This window comes from Corvus kubaryi, unplaced genomic scaffold (genome assembly GCF_017639235.1).
Source record: "Corvus kubaryi isolate FWS band 111438036 unplaced genomic scaffold, C.kubaryi_AGA036_p1.0 split3-131, whole genome shotgun sequence".
Taxonomy (NCBI): Eukaryota; Metazoa; Chordata; class Aves; order Passeriformes; family Corvidae; genus Corvus; species Corvus kubaryi.
This window is the reverse complement of record NW_024582083.1, coordinates 83,338-109,030: the sequence shown is the minus strand read 5'-3', so window position 1 is coordinate 109,030 and position 25,693 is coordinate 83,338. Positions and strand designations below refer to the sequence as shown.

The 25,693-nt window shown below is 38.8% G+C and overlaps 1 protein-coding gene across 1 annotated transcript; it reads left to right on the top strand.

The window, feature by feature from the left end:
* The first annotated feature begins 1,841 nt into the window (after positions 1-1,841).
* NAF1 (nuclear assembly factor 1 ribonucleoprotein) lies at positions 1,842-23,519 on the top strand. Its single transcript, XM_042014898.1, has 8 exons — positions 1,842-2,084; positions 3,782-3,914; positions 5,803-5,896; positions 8,900-8,982; positions 9,926-10,086; positions 13,740-13,791; positions 18,248-18,353; positions 20,911-23,519. Exons 1-8 carry the CDS (start codon positions 1,876-1,878, stop codon positions 21,318-21,320), a joined length of 1,248 nt encoding a protein of 415 aa, XP_041870832.1. The 5' UTR covers positions 1,842-1,875; the 3' UTR covers positions 21,321-23,519.
* Positions 23,520-25,693: the final 2,174 nt, after the last annotated feature.

The following is a 25,693-nucleotide window of genomic DNA, read 5'->3' as shown; positions in this document are numbered from 1 at the left end:
ACTGTCCTTGCTTAGTTTTAAAATAAAAACTGGTTTTGCAGAACCTGTTTTTGCAGAATTGGATTTTAGCAGGATTCTATTAGCCTCTATTCATTCTTGAATTGGATATTTATTTCATTTCTGTCACTTCCTTAGGGATTAAAATATATTTGACAGTGAGATTCAATATAAACCATTTTTATGGTTGTTCAATATTTAATCTTCATGCAATTGACAACTAACTGTGGTTGACATTTAATTGCTTGATTTTCTAAATATCTCATTTGTTAAAGAGCTTGTACTACAGGTCAGTAATATTCAGAACATGCTTCCCACGTACACTCATTTCAGGATCCCAATGCTGTCACTGAAGATGAAGATGACTCCTGCCCTAGGTGTTCTGAGTAATCGTGCAGTGAGAGTTTACTGCTGCTGTTTACACATACAGCCTATACAGGCTCCTCGCTTATGACAGTGCAAAACCTATTGAATGCCCATAATGTACTTTTCCTGCTTGACATATACATAACTGTAGACAAATAAAAAAAGTACTGATGAATTAAATTACATACCAATTTGGATACGTACAATTTTCCTACTAAATAAAATTCTGCTGGTTGCATCTGCTGTGTCATAATGAAGAGTGGAACAACCAGAGAATGACATCTTCTGCCTTCAGATGCTCCCTTCAGCGTGTGTGGGGTACTAGTGAAGCACTCTTGTGACGGTGCGTTCAATGTAGCCTGGACATTCTGAGCAAGAATAAAATGTTTTGGGTGCCCTTTGAGCTGTGAGGCACACAATTCTCTCACAGCTGGAGGGGAAGGTTATTACATGGGAAACATAAAATTCTCTGTTCTCATCAGATATTCAAGTCCCAGCACTCTCTGGCACTTCCAGCAATATTACATACAACCTTTTCAAGTATTTATCTATTTTTCTCTATCCTCCTCAGGCCTGTACTGTACTCTGCTGCTCACTCTGTTGCCTGGTAATGAAGACCATTTGGAAGCCTGTCCAAAGGACAGTGCGATGTGGTCAGGAACACACAGTGCTGGCCCAGGAGCTCAGCTGTCAGACTGCACTCTGGAGGCTGGGTTAAAGGGGCTAGTCACCTTAACAGTGACCTCCTGAGACTGTGTGTCTTTTGCATATCTTTTGGCATTTCCCATGGATAAATTGTGTTAAAGAAAAAATACGGTGCTTTTTCTGCTATGTTACCCTCGTGAGGAAGAGGTTCGTCTCTGCGACAGACAAATCACACGGAGGGTGGTCAAGAGGAACTTGAGTCTGGTCTCTCCTATGGGTCAGGGACACCACGTGTGCCACATCCCGGGATGCCGAGTCCTTCCCCCAGCCCCAGAGAGTTGTGTGAGACATACCAAAAACACCCTCAAGCTCCAAAACCATGAGTACTTATGGCGGACCTAGAACACAGACATTTAACTTGTGGTGAAGGACGTGGTTAGGTTTTGCATTATTGGCATTATTATACAGCCACTACCATTATGGGCTACAAATCACTATTAGTATAATAATTTGACATTACGCAGCTTTTTTTTTTTTTTTTTTTTTTTTTAGTTTTAATTACACGATTCTGTGTGTTGTCAGCACATTTAAAAAATACCGGAACTAATCCCTCCCAGCAGGTCCTCAACAAGAGCAGCCATGAGCCCTAGCTTTGTGTTTCACGCAAGGCCCACAGCCACAGAGCCCGGGTGCTGGCTCGAAGCCAGCCCGAAGCAGCGGGAGCGCGCGGCCGCGCCCTCAGGCCCGCGGGCAGCCCTCGCCCCTCTCCCAGGATGCCGCATTCCGGCGCACGCGCCCGGGGGCGGGCAGGTGGCGGCCGGAAGTGGCGCGTGCTGGGGGCGGGCCCGCGGGCCGCGTGGCGCGGGAATGGAGGCGCAGCGGGAGGTGGTGGAGCAGCTGGAGAACCTGGCCGTGGGGCCGGGCGGGCAGCGGGCGCCCGACAAGGAGAAGGCGCCGGGCCCTGCGGAGGGCGGTGGGGAAGCCCAGGCCCCGCTGCCCCCAGCCGCGGGGCTGCGCCGCTCGCCGCCGCCCGCTTGGCCCGTGGCAGCTGCTATCGCCGTGCCCTACTCGGACAGGTGGGTTCAGCCCTGGCGCTCCCCCGGCCACCCCTTGCTCGCTGAGGCCTCGGGCGGCGGCGCGGGCCGCTGGCGCTGTGGCTGAGCGCCCGAGAGCCCGGTGTGCCTGCCTGCCGCCTCTCCGCCCCGGTGTTTCAGCCTCTAAAGCTCTCTCCTTCCCATCAAAGGCGGAATTTTCACTTACATTTCGCTAGGAGTCTTAGCTGTTAAATTACGTCTCCAAAACAGTGCATGTAAGGGTGTAGGACTTAGTGAAAACATGAGTTTGCTGGCTGCGGCCTGGAGAGCGTGTTGGGCCACCCCACCGTGCTCGTTTGGGTGTCCGGCGTGACGTGGTGCTCTCAGTGCACCTGCGACTCTTGGGCAGGACACCCGCAGAGTTACTGCTAAAAACCGAAATGGAGGACTCAAGGTGGAGAGTCTGCACGCCGTGTACCATGTGCTCTGATGTTGGCATCTTAGTGGAAAAGCTCATTCTCAACCTGTTTTTTTTTGTTTTGTTTTGTGGGTTTTTTTTAGAAAAGGTTACATCTTGTACTTACTGCATCTGTGCTTTGATGTTCACTGTAGTTGGTGAAAGGTAACTGGTTAAATGTGGGCTCTGTTGCAGTGTTAGAAGTCTGCACACTTTGGTTGTTGCAGGAGGTTTTGTGTTTCTTATTGGGCCGGTGCTGCAAGATGGGCATGTGCTTCTTTTGACTAGAGGAAGCTGAAATAAAGTCTAAGAATCTCTTCTTAAAGATACAAAGCTTCATTAACAGTTAACTGATTAAAGTTCCCCTGGTTCAAAGTTTTCCTAGAATATCATGAAGTGATGGAAAATGAAATTCCTGACTTCAGGGGCTTCACCTGTATCTAGTGATTTTTACTTCCAAAATCTGTTGTGCTGGTGAACACTAAAGATGAAATTTTGGTAACTTGAACTTATTTATCTGTATGCATGTATCTCAATTTGTTCTTTTTTTAACTCCCTCCACTGATTGGTCTTTTAGTCTGATTTTTTTGTTGTTTTTCTGTTGTATTGATGTTGTTCCAAGAAGTCCATATTTAACTTTTTCAAAACGTTTATTTGGAGAGGTGCTCTTACTTGTCATTACTATGAGCATTTGTTGGAATAAAAAAAACGACCAACAGAAAGCCATCTGTTCATTTGGGAAGGAGACTGTGATATTACAAGAACCTAGAAAGGAGTGAGGGTTTTTTTTTCAGGTAAGAAAGGCTATTTTGCAAAAGTTTGCTTGTCTCAGTGTATTTTTTTTTTTTTTGGTAAGGTTTGTATTGTGTTTTTTCAGTCACCCAGATCAGTTGATCCACATTTATTTCCTCCACCAGCTGTTGAAGAACTTGGATCTTTGCTTAAACGAACACATTAACATGAATAAGGACTGGTTTCTTACTCCACTCCTGAAGTATTAAGAATCTAAGACAATAAACATTTCTTACATACATGACAGTGAGAGATATTGAATTACTCTGTGTGAATGTGTACTGGGGGATTTGGACAGGATACGAGTTACGAAACTAATCCATTTTATTTACAAAAAGTACAATTTTTTCCCCTTCATTGTGCAAGATGCATTGCTTGGAGTAAGTATTTTCTTTACTTCCACTCAGTGTTATGCTGATGTTGGGATTTTACAAGAACAGTGACTCTGAGAAGGCAGTATTCTAACTCTCATGTTTGTTTTTTCATTCAGTGATACAGATTCAGATAGTTCATCAACTACACCTTCCTCTTCATCTTCAGCAGTATCTGATGAAGATGATCATCCAAATGAGAAGGATAACAGATCTTACTGTGTTAGAACAAAGGATGAGTTGCCTATTGATGTAAGTATGATATGGTATTTTTTTAAACCCTTTCCTACTAACCCAACTAAAACATAACTAAAAGTTTGTTTTAAGTCACACCTCCTGTGTCAAGATGGGGGATAGAATAATAAAAGAGAAACTCCAAGGCTGAGCTAGACACAGTTTAGTACGTAAAGCAAGATCCACACACACAATCAAAGCAAACCCAGAAATTAATTTACCACTTTCCATGGACAAGCAGGTGTTCAGCCATTCCCAGGAAAGCTGGGCTCCATCCTGTGTAACATTTTCTTGGGCCTACAAACACCATCACTCCAGGTGTCCCTCGTTCTTTTTCACCCAGCTTTGTATGCTGAGCATGATGTTACATGGTGTGGAATATTCCTTTGGTCAGTGCTGGTCACCTGTCCTGCCTGTGCTCCTCCCATCTCCTTTTGCACCTCCTCACTGATGGGCTGGCATGAGAGGCGGAAAAGGCCTTGACTCTGTGTAAGCTCTGCTGAGCAATAACAAAAACATCTCTCTATTAGCAGCAGTGTTTCTAGCACAGATCCAAAACACAGCCCCATAACAGCCACTGTGAAGAAAAAGAACTTTGCTGCAGTGAAACCCACCACAGTTAATAACTTAGAAAGTTATGTCTTTCAGGTATGCACATTAAGGAGTGTTAGTGGAACTGTTTTAGAAACCTCTTGCTTTGAGGCAAGGATTGGCAGGTACTGTATATAGTGTGGCAGAAGGTACCATTTTGAGATACAGGATCAGAATTCTACCTTCCTGCTGCTCTTTGGCCTTTGAATTGCTCTTAGAAAAATGACTCAGTTAAGTCTTAGCAGTGAACTTGATTTAATGTCGGAAAAATCACTGGCCTGTAGATGGGTGTGGTGTTTCTGTCTGAATTAATGTCTTGAGTTTAATGATACAACACTTGTGAAAGTCTTGGCCTTTTTGACCTTTGTGGTGCTCTATAAGCCTTTGCCAAATGCTTTTGTTAGGTGAAGATTATCAGGTGAAGTGTTAATAAACCAGGATAAAATTCTTCTGTTTGTGTGGGATTGTATTTCTAGTTGTGGCCTTCAAAAGTGCAGTTCAGTGCTAAGATTTGAACTCTTATCAATTCACAAGGTGTTGAATTTGAAGATAATGCTTACTGTAGTTGCCTTGTATTTTATAAAGTCCATACTGACTTCATAGCAGGATAGTATATATATATATGATTAACTTGGTGTTAATAAGTCTTTGATAGTAGATTTTGATCCTTATATTTGAGGAAAAAGTTTGAATATTGTGTAGTACTCATTTTTGTATCTGAAGTTTGGCTTTTTGTGTTCTGTTCTCTAATTATCCTCTTGTACCACATGCAACTATCAGCAAAAAAAAATTTCTTTGTATAGGTTGTGCTGTTCAGATCTTCTACAATGATCCAAGTCATCATATGAATGGACAGACACCATTTTGTTAAATCAGATGATACACATCTGGTGTATTTTATCTATATTACCTCTTGCTGTGTACATTTTTCTTCTAGCATGCATTGAATGTTGTTGCAAGTGGTCTTAATTTTTGAGGTCTGATTGTTTAATTATTGTGTTGTACATTGAGTTTAATCTAAAAAAATTGGATTAAATTCATGTCAATTATTGGTTTTCTCCAGTTAAATAAAATTGGCTTCTGCTTTAGTTGTGATGGAAATATGTAGAGTAGCATCTCTATAGGACATGTGTCCTCAAACCCCAGATGAGTTCATCTAGGATGATTCTGAAAGAGGCAGATAAAACTAGATTTTTTTAAAAATGAAATCTTCAAAATGCTAGGAGATTTTTCCAAGTTGTCAAATTTCTGCAGTGACAAAGTGATGAATGCTTTTGTGTGATATTAAATCTAAATATTGACTTGTTGTTTGCAGGAGCTACCCCCTGTTGAAGACTTATCAATAATTCTGCCAGATAATGTTGAACTGAAGCTCTTTGGGACAGTTTCCAGCATCATTGAGCAGCTAGGTAGGCAAGATATATTTGCTTTGTTTTTAATTAATATAATTTCTGTATATCTCTGCGTGAATTGTGTTCTTAGCTGTTCTTCAAAATGTCAGTCCTGCAGTGTCGTATTTCTGGGGATAGTAGGTTGTTGAGTTGGAATTCAAGCTAGAAAATGACATTTGTGTTGAATTACCTTTTATTTGGCTTATATAATACTAGGACTATTATGCATGTGTTTCTATGTGACTTCCATGTTTAATTTTTTGATTAAAACCCCTTTTTTTCCACAGTGTATTATGGTTTTTATATTGATATTGGCAAGAGTTCTTGTATTTTAAGAAAACCTTCCAATTGTAGATGCTATTTTTGAATTATCCCTGAATATAGAGGAGCTCTATAACTGAAAGCACACATGCAGTACAATGCAGTCCCAAGTGCTTGCTTGTTAATATATGAGGACAAGAAAAAGACTTGTTTCTTCAGCAGTGCAAGTTCTTTTATTTATTTATTTTAATCTTTATTCATCCCACTTCTGGCACCTTGAGCAAATGAAAGCTGCCCATGTCAGCAGTCAGAGGATGGTATGACTAACATGATTTATAGGTGGGAGGGTAGGCTTAATGGGATTGAGAGATAGAATAGGCGTAAGCTTAACTCAAGGCACAGAGATTTAGGGATCTTTTCGGATGTGTGTGGGACCTCAGTATCTGATATATGAAATAAAAGTTTTGCTGAAGCTCATATTACTAAAACATCAACAGTATGTATTTTAGCTATTTCAAGTGTTCCATTCTGCTTGAACTGCTTTCAAAGCAATTTGCTTATGAAAATTAGAAATTGAGTTCAATTTTGAAGTTAAAGTATTTATGCTGAATGTAGTACAAAAGAAAGCAAGTAACTTTTTCTATTAATTTTTCTTTTAAAAGGCTTCAGGTAGTACAGGCAATTCCTCTACATTATCTTACTGGAGTGAGGTTTAATTTCATTCATTTGCAGGAAGCGGGTTGGAGGGTGTGGAAGGTAGTAGTCTGGTTCTTTTCTACTTTGGCCTTTCTTGCTTATTGGTAGTAATGAGGACTTCAAGAAGTCTGTCTTCAGCTAAAATGGTAGTTTGAAAACAAGTTTTTAAAAAAAGTTGAGTCATACTTGCTATTATTCTTAGTTTTGGTCTAAAATGTGAAAGTGTAAACAAAGCTGTTTTAAAGACTGCGGTTTTGGAAACCATCCTTAGTTCTAATCCTCATTGGTGAGTATAGTCTTTTCAAATACCAGTTTACTGGTAGGTGAATTCTTCAGGCTGCATCCCACTTTATGTAATGTAAATGTATGAAGAGTTGAATTAGGTTTGTTGCTGAAAGTTAGAAAACAAGCTAATAATCATAATAAAATGAAACCGCATGAAAGGCATAAACCCCCATGACATCTGTGATTATTTTCTTGCTTTTACTGCTTTGCTTTATGACTTCTACACATTTTAGTTTCTTCTCAGTTGTTCTGGAAGCAGGCCTCCATCTCAGTTGACTTGTGGCTGTATTAGAGATGTCAGCTAATTGGTTTTTGGGGTTTTTTTGATTTTTTGAACTAAATTGATACCTCTGTATACCTGGTTTGTATCTAGTCTGAGGGGAGTTGATGTCTCATTTGGAAACCACAAATACTATTCCGATGCAACAATCAGTATTCTTTTCTGTCCCTTTGATGTCTCTCAGAATCTCTGCTGTTCTCTGTAGCAAGCTTCCAAGTTCATCAGTCTGCAGTGAGTGATACTTGGAAAACTCGGATATTTCATCCTGTGAGGTAAATTTGAGGCTAGAACAGTGTAGGTTCATGCTTGCCCTGCAGTAGCTAAAAGCAAAATGACAGTACTTTTTGTGAACTTCTGCTCAGCGTATCAGAATTTAACAAATTTTTTGCTGTGTTTTGCTTCAAGGTACTTTAAGAGAAGAGAGTAATTCCCTGTGTGGGTTGTGGCCTGGAAAGTAAACAGCTTTGGTATATATGAGAAGCCTTCCCTGAGGCTGTACTTTGTGCCCTGCAAGAGTAGAAGCTGATAATTTAGGCTGGGTTGGAGTAGGGAAAGCTCCAAGTAAAATAGGCTGGAGGTGGTAATGTTTCTGCTAAGTTTCATGGGACTGGCATGTATAGTTTCTGAATATATTTTCCTTAGCCTACTGAAGGCTGGGGGCTATGTGTGGTGAATCAAGTTGAGAATATTATGTGAGAGTTTTTGGTGTGTTGTTTTTTGTAGGGTTTTTTTTGTTTGTCTGGGTTTTTTTTTTCTACTAAGGTATATTTCTCATGAGGTTTAAACAACACATTGGGTACTTTCACTGTATATTTTATCTTAAAGGTAGGCGCAAAAGAAACTGATTTCACAAATTCTCTTGAAATTCAGTGAACTATTAAGCCTGTAGAATTGTCATATACTTGTTTGGCGTGTTAAGGTTTTTGCAGATGGAAGTAGTAGCAGTAACTTTTAGCTTGGTGACATGTTGATTGCTGAAAGTCCTGTTACGTAAGTTTAGCAGTGATGATCTTGAACTTGTTGGAGTCTGAGTGACACTGCGTACTTGAGTGACTTCATTTGCTGATGGGCAGGCATTGAGAATGCTTAAGTGAGCAGTGTGCTGTTTTACAGGTAGAGAAGTTTAATTATCATTGGGCCCAAATGTACTGTGAGACTTCTATGGCATTTAATTGCAGGGTGTAGATCAGATTGTGTATGTGCATATGCAAACAACACCATCAGTCGCTACTGTGATTGAACTGCCAGACAGCTTTTGTGTTCTGATCTGATTCTTAGGACTCTCTTTACCCCAGAGAACAGTAGTTCTGTCAGCAATGTAAGTATTGCCACTCATGTACCATTGGAGAAGGGGTGTGTGATTCTAAGTACTTTTGTATGTGTGCGAGAATATTTGGTTGCAGCTCTACGAACTTAAGTGGAGGTGTGGTTTGTTAAGTTGCGATTAACTACATGCTGTTGAAACATTGTTTTAATTGATTTTTTTCTTTCCATTTTAGTAATAATTGAATCACTGAGAGGCCTACCTCCAGTAAATGAGGAAAGCATAATTTTTAAAGAAGATCGACAAGCAGCCGGAAAGGTGTGTGTAAAATAAAATCTTGTTATTCTAATATAAAATTGGAAGTATTCTTTAGTGCTTCAGAAAGTGGAGTTGAAGTTGACTAAATGAAAGATAATGTTTCCATGATATAATAGTTTTTCTTTGTGCCTTTGACTCCTGCTATATTCATCTGGTTTTTCAATCTTAAGAATTTGTAACCTGGAATTAATTGCTTCCTTACAGAATTACAATATCTGGTGAGTTTCCAGTATTTGATGAGAGTGCTTGTGGAGAGGAAGAGGTTGCTTTCAGATGTATGATGTCTTGAAATAACAGGCTGTGCTCTTGTACTGCCAGATAGGGGCAGAGGCTAGAGTGAAGTTTCATGAAAAATGGAGGGTATTTTCTTCTATGCTGTGGTTTTCTGATATAAGGCCAGTGAAGAATGTTTGCTGGGAGGGTTGTTGCATTGAATTTTCTATTTTCTGTAGAAGGAAAGCCATCATCTACAGTGGTTACTGCTGAAATATCTTTGAATGCTAGATGTGAGTGAAATCAACTGAGCCTGAATTGCAGATGTTCTGTAAAACGTGGCAATATTCTCTGCTCTGCATGGATTTGGGGAACAAGCGATAACTGATGTAAAGGCTTCTTGTAAAGATGAACTTTGCGGAAAAAATGATCAGGAGATTGTTCCAGGTGTTAAGAGACTTGAAAGCATAACAGGCACAGAAAAAGAGAGGTTTGGCGAAAGGGAGGATTACTAAGGATGTGAGAACTTACTTTTCCGCATTATAAAAAATTGTAGTTGGGGAATTACACGGTCAAACAAAATCCAGTAATTAAACTAAAGTGTGAAAGAAACTTTTATTTGATGCTGCATTTTGAAAATATATTGGACTTCTTAAATACCATTGTCTGCAATGAAATAGCTATCTACTTGTGGTAGTTTGTTTAAACATTTTAATTTTATTTCTTTCAGATATTTGAGATATTTGGTCCTGTTTCTCATCCTTTTTATGTGATAAGATTTAACAGCTCTGAGCATATCAAAGCAAAAGGTATTAATGTACAGGATAGCATGTATTTTGCTCCATCAGTGGAGGACTTCACCCAGTATATATTTGCAGAGAAACTTAAACAGTGAGTCTGATTTCTTTTTTAATCTGGTTATGATGTTTTTTTTATATAGCTAAAAGTGTTGGATTCAAGTTGAGTCTCCAGTGAGAAACTCTAGTACTAAGCTTGACACTAAACTTTATATTTACTTTAGATATTTTCAACTGTGTTTTAATAACAAGATTGTGTACTGTTTTGCCTTTGAAAACAGTAAAGAGTAGCTTAAACGGGAAGCTTTTTAAAGTGCTCTAATTACTAAAGTTCAGCTTCTTATTTTACTTAATATACTAAGCTTGCTTTCTTTTTATGCTGCTGTTAACTAAAATACCACAACCAGAAAAGTTCATTGACACTTCTTCCACACCCTCTTACACACATATGCGTAAGTATAAAAAAGGACAGTTTTTCAAGCCGAACTTTCCAGATTTTGTTTTTCTTTAGATTCTTGTGTAGTTTCAGAACTGGTAATAAACTTGTTTGCATTCTGAACAAGTTTGTATTAATTTACTTTTTTTGTTTCATATTACAAGGCTAGAATTGAAATGTAATCATCATTAAATCTATTATATAGTTGGAGGATAACAATTCTAGATAAAAATTACCCTGTGTAAATTTGCAAGAGAGGAGGGATTTGAGTAACAATGAAGTATGACATTCAGAAACTTCTCAGTAGTGTTTATGTATCCCAGTCTGACTGAGGAAAGTAGCATGAATAAATAGGACTTGATGCCATTTAGAGGGAGGTGTTCTCAAAGACAGACTAAGAAATAAAACATAATAAATGACAGCTAGGTATTAATGTTCTAATTACTGGTGGATAATCATCAATATGTTGATCAAAGTTAAATATCTTTTGTCTTACAAGTGACTTAGTTTCTGTTTATTAGGATTAGTTCTCAGGGGTTGGTTAATTGTCTGCATTCATTACAGCTGTGCCATTATTCATACTGAATAGTTCTTTCCTTTAGTCAAACGTGTAGTCAGACCTGCAGGAGTCTTTTTTTTTTTTTTTTTAACTTCCTCATTTCTGTGCAAGCAACAAGCATATTTTTTCCCCTTTAGTGAGGACCAGAATAGATCACTTTCTTGCTCTGATGCTTGTTTGTTTTTCTGCAGCATTTTGATGCCAGCTGGTCTTTGATTTGCGCTATTAAACTTTGTTGCTTAGCACAGTAAATGCACAGACTTTAATCATCTGCTTTCTGCATCAATAACCGTGTGCTGTACTCAGCATCTGAGATGGGAGACGTGTGTTTTAGTTTGTTTCATGCTTTGGAAATAGTTTTGGAAACCATTTTTCCTGTGATAGTACTTTACTGCTGTCGGTGGTAGAAACCTGAAACCTAGGCAAGATACTTCAGACATCCAGGGCTTCCCAGCACAGCTGAACAGCGCTTCAGATGTTGTTTCTTGCCTTGATTAGGATAAGTAGCGTGACTTGCGTTATAGCGCACTGAAACAATATTTTATTTCTGGGATTTGTCAGTACAATTTTTTAAGCTTGTGTGAGGGATTTGGTACTATTGGTTGAAGCTGCCTTTTCACTAAATAGGTTTCATTAAAAACAGATGAAAAATTTCTGATTTCTGACTTGTGCTGTAATGCTCTATGAAGAAACCTTAGTGCTATAAGAAGGTGGCATGGATAGTAGAAAAGTAAAGTTTTGGTCAGTGGTCCACTAGAAGACTTTTGGACCTTGATAAATGGCAAATTTGATAACCAATAATTTTTTTTCTGCTTTTTCTTAGTTTGACTGTGTGCAGACCAGATTGTGCAATATTACAGGCTTAAAGTTTTAAAACTGCTGTTCAAAACTGTGATGGTACTTTGAAAAGGAAAGGAATCAAGATTAAGATCTGAAAGAAGCACTGAGTTTGAAGCTTTTTCTGAAATCTGAAATGCAATCTGCTTGCATTGTACAAAGTTGCAGTTATATGAATAAGCCTTACACTTTATAGAAAAATAAGTGATAGTGTAAAACTTTTTGAATGCAAAATAATGTGTTGCTAAAGATGGACTTGGTGTATTGCCTGAAACACAATTCTGAGAAGCTCATGTATTTTCATGATTCCTCTGAATTACCTTTTGTTAGACTTCCAGATCTTACAGTATTTGACTTCAGAAATCAAAGAATTACTGTATTGTTCTTTGCAGAAGATATTTACCTTGGAGAATGAAAAGCAGGGGTTTTTTTCTGAAATGAGGAAGGCTGCTTTGGGAGAATGAGATAAGCTGCCTGACCTGGAAAGGTTTAAAGTTTGTAGTCAGTGGTGTTACATATTGCTGAATGACCACAGGTCTTGGAGATTCTTGTAAGCTCTGGTATTTCTGGCAGGCATGTGTTGCTCCAAAATAACAAGATGAAAGGAAGAAACAGTTCAGTTCATAATAATAAAAATAAGTTTTGCAGCTGCAAAATTACTTGTATAGAGTCCTTATCTCCTTTTTCTCCCTGTAATGTTTTCTTCTAATTGAACTTTAAAATGTCTTCTTTGCCTTCCTTTTGCTCGTGATCTCAAAGGCTGGTGTCTCTTTATGGTTTTCTTATGACATGTGGAGGTTGAACTTCAGTTTTATGGTTAGGGATTGAGGCACGATGTACCTCCAGATGACTTGCCAGTGCTCTCATGGGTGTGACTAAGGACCTCTGAAGTCCAGGCTGCTGATGCTGATGGTTATGTAGTTTTTTTTGTAGTTACTACTTATTTATTGTTGCTGACTTGATGAATACATAAAAACCCCTTGGTTACTAGAGCACTGACTGAAGACATTTCACACTGAACACACTGATGTTTTTAACTGTCTGGTTCCATTTTGCAAGTAAAACTTTCCAGTATTGCACTGTTTTATACGTTTTTTCTGCATAGATAAGGATTGTACCTTGATATTACAGACCAAAACACATTAAATTTGTGAGCAGTGTGGAAAAAACCTTCAACAGACTACTGGCAACATAATTTAAATTTATTTTACAAATTCTTTGCTAATCAAAGAAATTACTTGATTTTTAGTGAAGGGCTTACCAGTAGGTGAAATAAATTCAACTAATCCAAATCTATTTTGATACTTGTCAGGTGAGACACTTGAGTTTTTGCTTCTTTAAATGTCTTTTGCCTTGCAATTTAATATTGTGTTTACAGCAAAATAGAAGGTGAAACCTAGTTATCTAGCTACCACTGTCTTAATAGGATTGTAAGGCAAGCATTGAGGGTCTTTTGGTTCTCAGTTTACTTTGCTGTAGTTATACAGAAAGCCTGTGTCCTACTGAATGAGTTTGTTGTTCTTTTTAGCTGAAGATACATGTTCTGAAACCAGAAGAATAAGAAAGCTTGTGATAGTCGACAGCAGTTAGCATAAGAAAGTTGCTGTGAACTACCTCAATTCAGGTTCAAAGCAATTAAGGTTCAAAAGGATTTGCTGAGAGAATATTGACCAAAATTTAATATAAGCTGGACAAAATGTTCAGTCGTCACTCGAAGTAGGAAGATTTTACAAGTATAGTGAAGTCGTAAGTTGACCTATACATTACTATTTGCTTATAAACAGTATTAAAAAACAAATAACTCTTTGAAAACAGGAAGCTCCTGTTGTAGACCTGGTACCTTATAGAAAGTGTTAGTCTTCCTTTGTCTGGATTGTCTAATTTGTGTTTTGTGTTGTTTGTTTTTTTCTTTTAGGGAAAAAGGTTCAGATGCATCTTGGAAGAATGACCAAGAACCACCGCCTGAAGTAATTATAAAGGATTAATTTGTTTATTGTTTTTGATTACACAAGTCATATGTGGAAAAAATTCTGTGCAGAGCAAGTAATTAGCAATCTTACCTTTTTATGTAAACAAGAGTTGAATGTACCTCTTCATTAAAAGAAAGGATCATGCTTTTCTTGGAGAGGTCTTGTAGTGTAGAGAGTACTAGCTGTTTCTCTATTTACTTTTTGCAGCTGGCAAAATGTGTATCTTCAGTTCATCTAGTCCTTCAAGAACATATTTGACAACCTGAGTGTTTAACTTTATGTAGCAGTGCTTTTACCTTGTCTAATAATTTTGCTTCTGATAGGCAATTTTTGACCCTGTCATTCTTCCGCTGCAGCTTTGTCTTCAGTTTGCCAGAAGCGATCGTTTACTAATACTAATTGCTTACTAGTACTCTGCAGACTTACTACTTGGAGGTTTAAGCTGTCTGCTCTTCTAGATTAGCTTGATACTTCCTCTGTTGCATTCTTTGAACGGCTTCTTAGTAAGCTTTCCCTACAGTTTGCTGTTATAAAACAGTAGTTCCACGAGAGGAGATGGGCCCTTGCTCCCTAGAAAGGCTCTCATACGGGATCGTGTAGAATTGAGAGCTCCTTGTGACCATTGACATCATTTGCTAGAGAATCTGTAAACAGTTCTCCAGTGACTCACAGGCTTTCTGTCAGTGGTCCTTAACTCCACTGTAGCTATACATTTTGTGATTATTGTCTTTGATAAGAATCACAAGGCTGGTAGTTTTATTGAGGTGTTTTCATGAGTTTTGTTTTACAGCACAACACCTGAGTCAGTTTTCCTTGCAATTCCTACTTGAAGCATATCTTATCCAAAGTAGCTGAAATTCCTAGAAGCCTTGTGTCTACCCTAGTATTCTAAAGTGTCTGCTTTGAATCTTCCAGTTGCTTGCCTTTTTAGCATAATTCTATGCTACATAATACGTGTTTCTCACTCTATAATTTGGTAGGAAAGATGTGTTTTGTGGGGTCTGGGGTTTTTTGGGTGGGAGTAGTTGCTGTTGTTTGTTTGGTTTTGTTTCTCAAGTGTTCTAACTGTTGTTTAGGATGGAATAGAATAGACTGTTTCAGTTGCAAGGAACCTACAGCAATCATCTATAGTCCGACGAGTTCAGGGCTGACGCTGAAGCATAAGCTGAAGCATGTTGCGAAAAGCATTTTCCAAATGCTTCTTAAATACTGACAGGCTTGGGATGTCAACCACCACTTTAGGAAGTCTCTTCCAGTGTTTGACCACCCTCTCAGTAAAGAAATTCTTCATTATTTCCAATCTGAACCTCCCCGGTGCAGCTTTGGACCATTCCCACTCATCCTATTACTGTGTACCAGGTAGAAGAGATTAGCATCTCCCTCTCCCCTTCCTCAGGAGGCTGTAGGGAGCAGTGATGTTGCCTCTCGGCCTCCTTTCCACCAAATGTGGCAAGTCCAGAGTCCTTAGCTGCTCTTCACAGGACATGCCTTCCAGTGCTGTCACCAGCTTTGTTTCCTTCCTCTGAAAGCCAAGGACTTTAACATTCTTGACATGTGGGGCTCAGAACTGCACAGAGCACTGAGGGTGAGGACCCCAAGGCCGAATGCAGCAGGACAGTCACCTCTGTTGGTTGTCTGGTTGTGCTGTGCCTGATGCACCCCAGGATGGGGTTTTGCCCTCTGGGTTCCAGGGCACACCCTGCTGACTCGCACTGAGCTGCTGCCAACCAGCACCCCCAGATCCCTCTTGGCAGGGCTGCTCTCCAGCCACTCCTCTCCCAGTTTAGACTTGAGCCTGGTGTTACTTCATCCTAGTTGGGCAGCATTTTGACTCATTAGATTTCATCCCATTAACCAGGGCCCAGGGCCCCAGTCTATCTAGATCCTTCTTCAAGGCCTCCTGTCCCTCAAGAGAGTTGATGGCATGTCCCAGTTTGGTATCATCAGCAGCTTGCTCATGGTGCTTTTAAATGCTGCATCCAGATCATTTATACATATATTGAACAGAACCTGCCCTGAAACTGAGCCCTGAGGAACCTTGCTGAATGACTGGTTGCCAGCCAGATACAGCCCCATTTGCTCTTTGAGCTCTGCCACTCAGACAGTTCTTCACCTATTGCACCATGAACCTGCTCATCCCGCAGTTGGACAACTTGTCCAGAAGGATGGTGTGAGGGACAGTACAAAATTTTTCATTCACAGTCCTTATCCCAAGATGGTTGTTCTGGCTTGAAGGAGAGATGTTGTGACATGAGCTTTTCTGTGCTTAGAGATAGGTCCTGTAATGATGTGTCACTCTTGTCAAGTTGGAATGTTGCTTTTTCCACTGTAGTGAGTGAGGATGATGCATTTTGAAATACTGGTTTTGTTTCCCATAAATGAAACTGAGCTGTGCAGTGTTAACTTCTTAGACAAGAGTTCTTGTCTGTCAGTTCTAACTGTAAATTGCCTTCCTTTCTTGTGGAGCCATTATCTCACAGAGAATCAGAATTTGAGAATTTGAAGTGTTGTATAAGAATTGGACTTTGAGATATGTTGTCTATAGAGCTTTGAAAGACTGTACTTAAAAACTTTTGGCTAGTCTTAACTTGCTTTCATTCAGCAGTTTTCTTGTAGTGATGATACAAAATGGGCTTATTGGCTAATGGTGAGCACTTCTGTTTCTTAGACATGTTTTAAAAGCTGTTCAGGAGATAAGCTTGTAGGTACGTAATTTGAGTTTGTAGGAATCCATGAAATTTTATTGGCCAAATACAGTCAGTTAACTCTGCAGATACAGATTCATTGCCTTTTCCAAAGTTGGTTGGGGTTTTTTTTTTGTTAATTTTTCTTAGTTTAAGGTCGCTGTACCTCACTATAGGAAGGACCACAGGAAGCTTGAAAAAAGTCAGTGATGACAAGGGCGAGCACTGTTCTGACTATGTGATCTGTCTGTGTGTTCTTTTTTGGAAAAAAACACATCTAACGTCTTGTAATCCTCAATTAGAATAATCTTTGGTTAGTTCTAGCAGAGTTTATACCACACTATCCCTAACTGTGACAGTTGATGACCTGATAGAAAGTAGCTTGTGCTGTAAAGGTAATAGCTGTTGACAAGGGCACAGATCAGATTTTATGCTACTGATGCTTAAAATTGTCTCATACAGCGAGACCCTTTTAGAGACCTCAGATTGCAGCTGATTTCTTGCTAGCCCCTGTGATAAACTGTGCAATTGTTGGAGTCAGTTCTTTTTGTGATAGTGAGAAGCTTTATTTTTGAATGAGTGTTAAAGTAATCCATGTTAGGGCTTTCTTACTTGGTACTTTAAGGTATATGGTAAGCATTCTTTTTCTGACAGGCTCTTAAATAGCCCAACTTATTTGTAGGGCTCTTGATTGTAATACAGTTTCTCCTAGCTTTGTCTTTGGAGTCAGAGGATTACAAAGTATAATCTGTAGGCTGCAAGGCTAGCAGGAGCAGATAACTGCAGTTTTTCTATGGGGTGACTTTTATGGGATGTTACATGGAAATTAGGTACCAGTAAAAGGTACCTGTTGCTGTTCATTGTTTCTGCACTACTGGAGTATGGTGTACTGGAGTTCTTAGAAAAAGCAGGAGTTAGTGAAAGACTTTACTTCATGGTATATGTCATCTTGCTGTATTTCTTGTGGCTTTTCTGAGTAAGTATGTCATCCAGTTATGTAGTAGAAGAAATAGTTGTATTCAGCATTAACTTTGATGAGGCTTTTAAAGCATGTTTTGGTGCAGTGTTTTTGAGATCCGTGCTCTGTTTATACAATAGATACAAGTAAGCAGCAAAGCCCCTGCTTTGAGAATTGGGAAGAGGAGGGTGGGAACAAATCTGACTCTTAAGTTGCAAGAGTGAGCTGTTTTTCGGAGAACTAATTAATGCTGACTGCTTTCTTCCCTGTCACTGATAACTTATCCTCATTCTTGTAAGTTAGGATTTAAAAGGTAGCAAAACTTTGTGTAACAAGAAGAAAACGTTGTAGGGACATTGAATCTGTTGTAAATGACAACATTCCTCAAAGCTGAAAATTTATTTGGAATAACATTGCTATTGCAAATTCAACAGAAAGTGTTATTAAATATACTACAGAAAATTTCAGTTTAGTGACAATTTTAGAGTAGAGACTTTTTTAATGTAGTTTAACTGCTTTATTATGTATTGGTTGCCAAGTTAATTTTTACTTACTTTAAAAATTCATTTTTTAATTCACTCAGTCTGCAGTTCCTCTTCGAAAGCTTTTTCATGGCAGTAACCAGACAGCTCCTTTTCTTCCTAACATATAGGCAGTCAAACATTTGTGTTCAGCCCTTGAATGTTGTTCTTTTCAGGAAAATTAGAAAGGATAACTGAGTCTTGAATTAATTGTGTTATGATAAATTTTTGGAGTATTAACTTCTTGCTTGTGCTCAGAAGCCAGCTGATCTTTATTTTTTTTTAACCAGGCTTTGGATTTCAGTGATGATGAAAAAGAAAGAGAGGCAAAACAGAAGAAAAAGAAGCCTCAAAGTCAAGGAAGGAAGAAAGTCAGATCAGAAACACTTCCATCAAGTGAGTGAATGCTATGTGAATACTTTTGTCTGTTAAACTAAGTTTGGAATGCACATCTGTAAGTATCTTAATGATTGAGTTTTCATACAGTTAATACTAGTTCTGTACTTTTTCAATGTTATATTTGAATTTGTGGCTACATTCTGTATTTATTATTTTAGAAGAAAAATTCAGTTGTATTCTGTTGAAATACAAACCCTGTGGAAGGGAAGTGGTATAGCAGAAGAGCAGTTGTCAGGGGAGAGTCAAAGGCTCTTAGAACAGTGTTGGTTGACACACAGTGAAGATACTGAACAGATGCCACCACTTGGATGGGGTTCAGCTAAAGCCTTGGAGTGCTGGGAGAAGACAGAGGAAGGCCATGTGCAGTTTTTGGAAACCCACTTCTTTGGTAATCAGGGGAGGAGACATGGATCTTTGGTGGAGAATTTATTCCTCTGTCTGAAAAGGAAGCTCTTCCTTACCTATGGCATATAAATACTCTTCAAAGTAACTCTGCCTTGCGTATCTTGCTGAGAACTTTCCTGTTTACCTAATGCAGTCATTAGATGAACAAAGCTGTGTATAGGTTTTCATAATATGAATAGCTTTCTTCACCCTCCTTTCTCCTGCTGTTGTCATATCTGTTCCAGGTGTATGCTTGCAGCTGTGCTCTGTTTACAATAACCACATTTTCTCTTCTGTCATGCCTCTCTACTGCCAAAACTTCATTTTTTGATTGCCATTTTGGTTGAATAATTCATATTGCATCCCTCTTTTTCTGTTCTCACTGGTCTACTTTAGCTGCATGCTTTTTATACCCCTCCCTTTAAATACGACTGCGTCTCATCCCTTACCCTCTTGTACTGCTTACTTACCAGCTTGCTTCAGCTATCTGCAGCATGGTGCTTCCCCCATTGAATTTCTCAGGCAGACTCCTCCTGTGAGTTTGCTGCTCTTCCTTTGTTAAGCTGATACACACTGTGCCCCACTGAAACCCTTTTCTCGTGATCTGGGAGATCAGTAGCTGTCCTGTGACACTTTCTGTACAGTACAATCCTCCCTTGTAGCAATCAAATAAAGCCACAATCTTTCTTGGACTGGCTTTTGCCGTATGGTTTTGACAGGGTTTTTTTCCCTTAAGAGATGGATCTGAATTGTGCTGTACTTTCTTGTCATTACGGATGGTTATTTTCTCCTGGTTTCTGTCTACCTAGCATATGTATGTTTTCCACCACATCCTTGTTCTGCTGGCTTATTGCAGACCTGCCTTTGCCTAGGGCTTGCTGAAGATGTTACTGAACGATGGGAGTCACTATGTTCCAATAACTGAGAACTGGAGGAACTGTTGCACTCTGTCAAGGGAGCTAGGTTTTGATTTGCTGTGGTTTTTTTGTAAACAACATGGCACAAATTGAAATTGTGTGCAATTTGTTTTGGCTGTAGAGTTCAACAGCAAGGATATGTCACAAATTGAGGCACAAAGTCATTCTCAGATGGAGATTTACGTGAATATTTAAAACTGTCTCATTGTTACAGTATTTGATAGAAGAACAAAAAAAATACTCATTCAAGTACTTTACTTAAGTGCTTCCAAGAGGCCTGCTTGTATCAAAGGAGTCTTAACTCCTAATCCCCCATGAAAATGAGTAGGAGTTCGGGTATCCAACTACCCTTCCAGACTTAGAAATATTTTCACCTTTGAAAAGCTATGTAGTCTAGTGCCAAGGATGAGGTTCACACAGGTTTTTAAATTTCAGTGATTTTATGCGGTGTTATATTCCTGAATACCTTGTTGCTCCCAGCCATTAAATCCTTCTGAGGGTTTAAGTTCTGCAGCTTTCTTAATATCTTAGCAGCTCTTCGGAGCATTTTTAGTATTTCAGTGCTTTTCATTTTATAGTCCTAGTCCCATTAAAACTCCTATGATATTTATATAAAGGGGAAGTAGCTGTTACAAACATTAAATATATGCTTACAGTGAGCTGTATAGGGAAAAATTTGTCTTAGAAGGATGAATGCTGAAAGCTAATTGGCTAGAGGTACAGACTGTTCTTTTTCAGATAGAGTAAGTTAATTTTATTAATCTGAGCTTGAATAATTTCTTGTGTCTTACGTCTATGCTGTAATACCAACTTGGGACTGAAAGTTGAATACCCCTTCAGTGTAATGCAGTGTTGATTTATGTTTAGTTTTAAAATGTGTTGTTTTTAAATCTTGTTTTAAATGAAGGCTTCCAAAATACTAAAAATCTGCATTTTCCTGAGATCCATTTATACAAATGGAAAGTCTGGAGGGAAAGAAGATGAAATTCTCTTTTAAAGACTGAATTTGCAACTCTCAGGATCGTCCTTTTTATATTACTCCAATCAATCAAGATGAGATGAGTTACTAAACAGCAGATTAGCTGGTATTATTTTGTCCTTTATGTATTAGTTGCCAGTGTTATTTGTTGGTAAGATTACTTTTCAAATTTCCTTGACTTCTTCTTGAAAGATTTGTGAAGACTAAGCTTGATCTTTCGAAAATAATATTACAGCTCTGTGCATGTGGGTTCTTGTATTTGTTTATTCTTCAGGTGAGAATAAAGGGCTTGATCAGTCAGTGCAACAGCCTGCTTCAAGTTACTCAAGGGGATACCGCGGCAGAGGGTTCTCCAGGGATGTATTTCCTCCTCCATCAGGCCCTCGAGGGTTTTTCAGACCAAAAGTAAGACCACCACAGCTATACTCTTCAGACAAGAGGATACACCAGGAATCGCCCGTGTTTCCACCACCTTATAGAAAAGAAAATCCAATGATGCAACAGTATTCCTTTCCTCCTCCAGTTTTTGATTCTGTCAGTGGTGGGCATCAATTCCACCCTTCACCTTCAAATATGAATATGATGTGGACAGGCCCAAGCATGTACAATTCACCCTACTCATTTCTGCCACCACCGCCGCCACCTCCTCCCGACAGCCATCCTCCTCAGTTCAGGCATTACTAAGTTTCCATACGCGTCCATGTAGAGCACTGCAGTTTACAGGGAGAAAGAACAGGCTGCCAAGACTGCTTTTCCTTATTTTGGAGATGTTCTCTTTTACTGCAGCAGTAGACCAAATGCAGAGTTTTGTGCTATATGGGGCATCCGCAGAAAATGATTCTTTTTCTACATATGTTTTCTGTTTCCAAGAAGAAATCTATATGATAAAGTAACTGAATTTTAAGTAATGGTTTATTTTTATAATATGTGCTACTTTAAGATGATAAATAAAAGCCTTTTGGAGACTGGTATGTGGTGGTGGAAATCTACTTTGTAATAAATGTAAGATTTTTATATAAATGCTGTTAAGTACCACTGAGGATATTTCACATGGACAATATTTTAATATTTTTAGAATGGTGGTGTATTGCTGTGCTAAACCATTTTCCTCAATTTCTGCAGATTTTGAAACCTGTTTGGGAACTGAAAATCTGACATCTAAATTTTCAGCTAGGTTTTCCACTGTATGTAAGGCATAAAACACTATCCAGCTTTGAATACTTCACTAATTTCGTATTAACTAAAAGACTGGATCTGGATGGTTCTTTTTTTAAAATAGCTGGAGTAGCTAGGTCTGAATTTGGACCAGCAGCTGACTTACTGTGTCACATTTAGTGTTCTGCAATGGTATTAGATCAACCTACTCCTGAGATGTTTTGCATTTAATTTAGAATTAAAAACCAGCATAATTTCTCTAGCTTGCCTCTAGCTTCTCTAGCTCCTAATGCAGAGATGCCTATAAATACCTACTAGAATGTGCAGTCAGCCTTTCGAGGAAGGAGTCATCGGGTCTGTCAGGGAGAGGAAGCCATTTCAGAACTCCCTTGTTTAAATTTGTAGATGCAGATGGCACTAGATTGCTGTTTGATTACAGTCTAAACTGTCTCTTCTGAAATTACGAGGTTCATCAATTTTTCCAGCTTGTTGGAGGGAGGTGAAGTTGTCAACCAAGGATCATTTGGAACAACCTCCTCCTGTCCAAAGAGTTGGTCCTACAATTGCACTTCCTAGTCTGTATGGAATTGACTCTGCCTGACTAGGAGGGAAGGCCTTAGACTGCATCAATATTTTATAAACAGGAGGAAAAGGTTCTTGTGGGACAGACATCTTAAAGATTATTTTTGGACTGAAAAGTCATTACTAGTTGTGATGATTTTTGAATCTTTACCAATACAGTCACCTTGAACTGATAAAAGTGTGCAGTATGTATTTCTGTTCTCAAACTCATTTTGGTCTTATTACTTTAAATATGCAATTAAAGGCTAAGTAATCTGTGCAGGTGTTGCTTAGACTTCAATTCCAAAGAGCTTTGAGAATGAAGCAAAATTTTAATGCACAGAGGTGGGGACTGCCTTGTCAAGATGGTGCAACTCAGAACTAGAATTTAATTTCAGACTTGAAAGTTTGCTGTAATATATTTTAAGTAATAATATTCTTTGCTATATCTAGAACTGTTTCACAAGGGTGCAACTGAGAATGTTGTATAGATGTCCGTTTATGGCAAGCAGGTACTGTGTAGTGGCAACAAATACTTTCAGAACAGCAGCATTCTAGACATCAATGTTTAACTCAGGTCCTGCAGATTATTTTTTTGTAGTAAAAAGAATGTCCAATTCCAGTTTGTGGTAAATGTTTATGTTTCAGGGGAAAGGAGAAGGGGCTGAATTTCTGTCTATTAAGCTGTAACCCAGATATTACCATTCCCAGTGACAGGGGATGTTAACAGTGATAGGGATATTACAAGTGGATTACCAAATGTGAAAGTGTTTCCAAGTCAATTATATAGTAAGGAGGAGGAAACTGTCAACATCACACTTGCACTTGGGATGCCAGTGGCTTGCTGTTTGTCCTGGGCACAGACATCGTCAGCGTCGAGATCCGAAGGGGCGGTTGAAGAGTTAACTTCCAACATCAAGAAAAGGAGTGAGGTACTAGAAAGTGCAGGTACAACAGTCTTAATTATTACTACTGTTGCAACTGGTGGTTTTTTATGTATAGTAATGTTCGCTTTTTTCTGCAGTAATTGGATCTGGACTAATAATTCTTTGATTAAGCTGTTAAGATTTCTCTTAAACTGTGTTCTCCTTTCCCATAATAATATTTTTGCGTGTAACAAAAATGTATGCAATATATTGCAGAAATATATTGCAATTTTTGGTTTTATTCGTTTCTCTGAAAGATGCGCAAAGCAATTTCAACATCAGAAAAGTCTTTGAGTTTAAGACAATTTTCAGCAGTGACACCCAGCATCTTGCCAAAAAGTAGCAGAGATTGCTAGGCTCTGGGCTGTGATGGGTCAAATGTTGTAAGTATTTTCTAGTAGAGAAAGTAGAGAAAATAAGGGTATTTTCTAGTAGTTTCTCCATTTCTGACTCCTGTTGTCTGTTTCCACATTTGGCTGCAATAGAGCTCTGTCACTTCTGTAACATTTTTAGTTATTCCCCTTTTTTTGGGACATTTTTTCATGGACTGCTTTCCAGAGAAAGCTTAAGGCATGGGATGGAGGGGAGAGACTCAAGGAAAAGAGGCTATGGGAAAGATTTGCTATGATTTTTCAAAAGGCTGAGACTTAACTGCACACATACTTCTATTTGTAAGCTGTTGGAGTGTATAAATTATTGTGACTATGATAACGTGGGAAATGAAAAACTGTAATCGCACATTTGACGACATTCCTCTTAAATTTTAAACAAGGGTGGTACTTCCACTGGCCTTTAATTTAGACAAGTCAGGAAGGGGATGAACTTGTCTTGGAGGTGAACAGGAAAAGGACAAACAGGCTTCTGAAAGGAAAGTTCTCACAAGTGGTGTGGGAAGCAGGGCAGCCCGTGCTGCCATAGCTTGCTTGGAGAGATGGTGGAATCTACAGTCTTGGAGGGATTCAGAATTTGACTTTGGACAAGGGTCTGTGGGATGTAATGTCCAAGTTAGTCTTTCTTTTAGTGGAGAGGTGGACCAGGTGATCTGTGAAATCCATCCAAGCCCAAACTATTCATTACTGTCATTCTTCTGGAGTTCTGTCTTCTCACCAGAGATCTTTTTGTTTCTAGATGCTGAGAGGCATGAATAGCCTAGCCTGAATTACTGTTTTTTGGGAAGCCTAGCTTTTTATTTATGCTATTGTAATCCTTCATTATACCTCAGATTTTTATAAATAAAATATCCATGCTGTACTGAAAGTTGGACTTGCTGCAGAAGATAATGACTGCTTCCATTTCAGTGGATGTAAGATGAATTGAAGAACGGTTTCTTTATTAGTTGTTTGGAAACTAATGCTAATGAGAGTCTTAGTTGCTGTCATTTTCCCTTAAGGGATAAAGCATTCTGTATTGTACAACTTATTTTGAGAATGTTATCAAGGAATAACTATCCAACTTTTTTTTAATAAAATGCAAGAACAAAAAAACCCCTGAGAGCTATTTTTAACATACATTATAATGTTCTCTAAAGTAGGGGTTTTTGCCTTAGAGGAGACCTTTTTAATAATGCAAGACACTCATGCCAGGATGCATATTAGTGACATGCAGATAAAAACAAGAAATAAGCAGGGTTTTTTGTAGGTTATATTTAGATGTTTCCAGGTTCCATTTTCTATTTCTTTGCAACTCAAAGGTATAGTCAGTTATTCTTGTCTAGTGAATTTAGTGATGCACATAATCTGATTTAAAGGATTGATGAATCTGCACTGAGCAGTTGGTAATAAATTTGTTATAGTGACAGGTGGAAAAAATGGAAAACACTGCCAATGATGACAAGACTTTAACAGAACAGTTTACCTGTCAGGGCAAATACATAATTCTGGAAAGCATGAATAATGATCTTTCTTAATCACTGTAAGGCTTAGTCAGAATTATTGAATGTGGGGTAGCCTTCACTTGCTGTAAATGAAATCTGTTGTAACTATGGAAGAATAATGTTGATTTTCCTGTGAATCTGATGCTCTGCATTTTTTAGGCAATGTTTTGCGAAAATGCTGTATTAGAATTTGCTGTTTGGCTGCTGAGGTTTGAAATCAATGGAAATTATGAATGACAGAATTGTTTGGATTGGTAAAGATCATCTGGGTCCAACCCTTCTGCAATGGGCAGGGACACCTTCCAATAGACCAGGTTGCTCAGAGCCCCATCCAGTCTGGCCTTGCTTAGTGCATAATGCTTGCTGTTTATTAGCAGAAAGCCAGCCAGTTACACGCAGGAACAGGAGTGAGCAACTGTCACATACTCCAGCTTTGAACTTGGACACAGAATCTTCTCTGACTCTTCTGTGCCCACCTGAGTAGCTGTGAGTACCTGGGTAGAAAATAACTTGCTCCACAAAATGCTGAAACTACTATGGGA